The sequence below is a fragment of the Armigeres subalbatus genome, chromosome 1 (assembly GCF_024139115.2).
Source record: "Armigeres subalbatus isolate Guangzhou_Male chromosome 1, GZ_Asu_2, whole genome shotgun sequence".
Lineage (NCBI taxonomy): Eukaryota > Metazoa > Arthropoda > Insecta > Diptera > Culicidae > Armigeres > Armigeres subalbatus.
Genome location: NC_085139.1, coordinates 65,888,834 through 65,893,351, shown reverse-complemented (window position 1 = coordinate 65,893,351; position 4,518 = coordinate 65,888,834). Strand labels below are relative to the sequence as shown.

At 39.1% G+C, this 4,518-nt stretch overlaps 1 protein-coding gene across 2 annotated transcripts; it reads right to left on the bottom strand.

Annotated features, from left to right (window-relative positions):
• Positions 1 to 1,435: 1,435 nt before the first annotated feature.
• On the bottom strand, positions 1,436 to 3,935 carry LOC134209195 (zinc finger protein 227-like). Of its 2 annotated transcripts, none has more exons than XM_062685213.1 (4): positions 3,767 to 3,935; positions 2,923 to 3,691; positions 2,118 to 2,201; positions 1,436 to 2,050 (listed from the first exon to the last, which is right to left on the bottom strand). In XM_062685213.1, the coding sequence occupies exons 2-4, from the start codon at positions 3,578 to 3,580 to the stop codon at positions 1,545 to 1,547; spliced, it is 1,248 nt and encodes a 415-aa protein (XP_062541197.1). In that variant the 5' UTR covers positions 3,581 to 3,691; positions 3,767 to 3,935; the 3' UTR covers positions 1,436 to 1,544. The 2 variants fall into 2 exon arrangements, with proteins under 2 accessions (XP_062541197.1, XP_062541243.1); XM_062685259.1 differs by having other exon boundaries at positions 2,923 to 3,554.
• Positions 3,936 to 4,518: the final 583 nt, after the last annotated feature.

Here is a 4,518-nt window from a genome sequence, read left to right as displayed (position 1 = left end):
CCCTCATACAAATCCCGGACAAAACCTGAGATTGCGTTCAAAACTTCACCACAGAGTTATTTTGGAACGTTGAATTCATTTTGAGATTAAAATGGTTATCCGACATACTTTATGTTATCCAAGGGCTTCCGCAAGCCCAAGCCCTAGGATCTAAAACAAAGGCAGCGTCCTCATTCTAACATTGCACCAGTCAATTTCCCATTTTGTCGCAGCTATGCGCAATTCACCACACTAACCACCGGAAAGTAGACAAAAACATAGATTTTAATACATAATGCCAGGCAGGGCGGCAGCGTCTTGGTGGACACACGGTGGTGGAGACGCACGATGGATGATGATAGTGATGGGACTGTCTGCGTGGGGCGATGATGCTTGCGCCTGCGATGGACGCCGAAGAAACTGTAAAATTTTGCGTAGTCTTGCAGAAACAACGATATGGCTACTTAACTGCTTCAGCTAAGCATCACTTCCCCTGAAGCATTATGCTTCAAAACACTTTCGGAAAAAACCCTCTACCAGTACTTCAGGAAAAAATCGAATGAGAAGTTGACCGTACGCAGACTTACAATCGTCTCGCACGGATGCTCGACGTAGAATGAGTCTAGAGGTTGTTGCATTAATTTTCGGCGTTTATATTTCCTGTTAGATTTTTTTTTCCAAAATTGAAAATAGCTCAAAACACTACACCGACTTGGGCCACCTCGAAATTTTATCCGAATTAGCTGAAAATTTGTCAGGAGGCTTATTTTAGCATAAGAATTGTTAGTCTGGACTGACCGGATGAATTTTTGATACTTTTTGAAAACATGAAGAGGTCTACTGAAAATGTATCATATCAAATAAGGATGATAGTGTTAAGAAAACACGGAACACCTAGTCTAAGAGATGAATGCATGCATTAGATCAGGCTATAGACATCCCTACCTAGCTCCCTTAGCCTAAAAATAGCCACCATGTCCCGGGCACAGTGTGCAGATAGACCGCTGTCAGTTGCATGAGATGTCAACAATCGTCAACAACACCAATGATTGTAGCTTGATAATTAAAAATATCCACAACAATAAAAAAGCAGGATTTATTTTTAAATTCTGCTCAAACTTTTCACGTTGAAATAAAAGACAAATTGTTGTTCTCCATGTAAGTAAAATCAAAATCGATCATGTAGATAAGTTTTGAATCAATTAAACTCATTAGTCATATTTAATGAATATTCCCGATGAAAGTTGCATATTGAAGAAAGCTGAATTTGGATGTTTTATGATGTTAAGCTTTTTTTAGATTTGAAGTACGTTGCTCGGCGTTGGTGTTGGTGCTAAACATGAGCTCTTAGCATAGGCCTGCATTAGATAATTAACAAATAAAATTAGTTTAAAAAAAACAGTTTGATTTGGTAGCACGGAAAGTTCTCTTCAAAGATTTCACAGATCATTCAAGATTGCGTTCCACATTTGTGTTTATATTTCAAAAAGTTAAAAGAAAGAATAAACTTTTGAAAGTGAGCATCGACTGTAGTATTAGGGATATAAAGTTTTAAATCTCAGCATTCAGCTGCACACAAATTTCTGCTCCCGATCTTCAGGGAGCTCCTCAAACTGATTGTGCTTACTGCTCATGTGGTACACCACGCTCTGTTGGTGCTTGAACTCCTGGCCACAAATTTGGCACGGGTACACCGTGGAATCGCCCGTCCGTCGAGCCTTCTTGCACTTGTGCATAAAAGTGTACTTCTTACCGCACGTTTCGCAATCGAACAGCTTCCCAGCACTGTGTAGTTTTACGTGCAACTGAAAGCTTTTCAACGAACGGTAGGTTTTTCCGCAGTATTCGCATTTATGCTCCGAATTGACTCCTACCTCGCGACCCCGGTAGAACGTGACCTGGTTGTGCTGGTTGCGAAGATGCAGAGTCAAACTGTACGATTGGGTGAATCCGCGTTCGCATATTTCACACACATATGGCGTTTCCCGGGTGTGTATCCTAATGTGGATCTTCAGTGTTATGGACTGGGTGAAGCCTTTGGAGCAGTAGGGGCACACATAGGGACGTTCACCTGAAAGTGTGAATGAGGAATACAGATTATACTGTGGGGAATTGATTCATATGGTATTCGGCATTACCTGTGTGAGTTCTCATATGGAGAGTGAGTTTCGAGTTTTCAGTAAACCCTTTGCCACAATGCTCACATTTGAATGGTTTCTCGCCTGAAATATTAAAAAAAAAAATTAAACTATAAAACAAATACCAACGGCAACGAAACATGTTTTTACGAATGTAAGGAAATGGGAAATGTTATTTAGATGTCATGAAACTGATTCGCTAACAATTTTTTCCCAAGTTATTTACTATTGTTTTTTACCTAAACATGTAGCCCTCAAAGGGCCCTATAACTTTTTCTAATAGGTCATTGCTCTAAATTTGAAATTGGCGGCGTGAGAGCCGAATTAGTGTAAAATGACATGATAGCCATGACATTCCGTGCAATACAAAAAAAACTTATTAGCAAATTAGTAATTTTGAAAAAAGTTATTAGCCAAATAGTAATAGCAATCCTATGACATTTTTGTAACATTTCCCATCACTGGTTAGAGAAAGCGTGGTTAGTCGACAACTAACAAGCTGTTTCTGGATGATTTTTTTTAAAGACTCAACATTCTTACAAAAATACTTTTCTGGTAACTTCTCTTCAAGAGAAGAAAAAAAAACTAACTAATTATCCGCATTTGCCGTGTGATTACAGAAAAGAACAGAATAATGGCAATAGATAGATAATAGTGCTGTCCAATGAGCAGCTCGAAGTAGCTCGAAGTTGTTCCCGTCCTGCTTGTTCTTTTTTGTCAACAAATGGGCATGAGCAGGACAGGGAGAAACTTCGAGCTACTTCAAGCTCTCATTGGACAGCACTAATGAATGAATTTGACTCACCTGTGTGCCATCTGATATGCGTTGTCATTACACATTTATCCGAAAACCCTTTATTGCAAAACGGGCACCTATGCCGAATAGGAGAAGCCCGATTTTTCTTGATCTTGACACCAAAAGTTCCTGCTTCTGCTTTTTCTCGTTTCCTGCGCTTTGTTCTACCGCTGGAATTCTTGCTGGAACAGCTTTGCTCCTGTTCTATTTGAAAGCCACCGTGACAGTCCTCCACGGTTAACCGATCATCCAAACCATTGAACGTGAAATCTCCCTCGTCATTCTCATCGACTTGCAATACCGTCTCCGGCACAAGCGGTAGCAGCTCATCGTCCATTTCATCCTCTTCCGCACTGCCCTTCCGTAATTCATCGAAATCCACTTCTTGTTCCACCTTGATGCTGACCATTTCCGAACTGGGCATAATTTGGAAGAAACTTTCCGGAATGCAATACGAAGAAATTATCCGGCGTCGACATTTGTCGCACGTTTGGTAACCTTGACCATCCGGTATCGGTGAGGAATCATCATTTAGTTCCAGTAATACCGCTCTTAATCCTTCATAATTCTCCCGGGAAACAGTTAGAATGTGGCGGAACGGCCCGGTACACTGGTGGGTGCAGAAACTGCATTCGTCTGTGCTGCGGGAGCGAAAAAAGTTGGCCATGTTTAGTTCAATCGATTTTAGCACTAGTCACAGTACGCCATGACAACCACGAACCCAGAAAAAACTGCGTAATAGTAGGCTGTCAGTTGGACGATTAAATTTCGTCATAGGCTACACAGACATATCACAGTAACAAATGTTCCCCAATTAATTTACCAATAAACATAGTCATTTAAAAGTACTTACGAGCTCATAGATGCAATGATCGTATTAACGATCTCTTCAGAACATGAGACTTTAAAAACTAATATTTAATTGGGCATATAGAAATCCAATCTCAACAGAATATTTTGTATAGGTACCTAAAATAATCTTTACCCGGCAGACGAAATTTGACTTCCACCGCTTTGAGAGTTGTTTATTTTCTTAAATTACATGTGTGTGTGCACACGGAGAAAATGAAATTTATATCATTGTTATTTTCGATATGAATAAAAATATTTACTCTATAAAGATATCGGATGACGTTAAGAAACCTCCATAAATGAAAAAAAAAAAATTAAAATAATTTATATTAATATGCGCTCCAAAATTTATGATCACGCTCATCATTTATTAAACTTTCTTTCTAATTCTCGCTTAACTTTTCAAAAGGACCTAAGTAACATTTTTTTCATGAATTAATTTGAATAGCGCAATCAACAGAAAAACATGAAAGCTTTTGATTGCACTACTCAAATTAATTCATGAAAAAAATGTTACTTAGGTCCTTTTGAAAAGTTAAGCGAGAATTCATTGGTTCGATTCGAATAAAGATTCGGTAGCATACTTTTACTGACAGTGTATTAGTATATCTCAAGCCATCAACAGTCGTGAAATGCGCACGATGGTGGTTTTTGTTTATTTCCAATCTGTCCAACGTGCAAGAGAAAGATGATAAACGTCAGATTGCCTTATGATTGGCTGTTTCAGCTACTCCCTACTAGGTGGCCTTTATG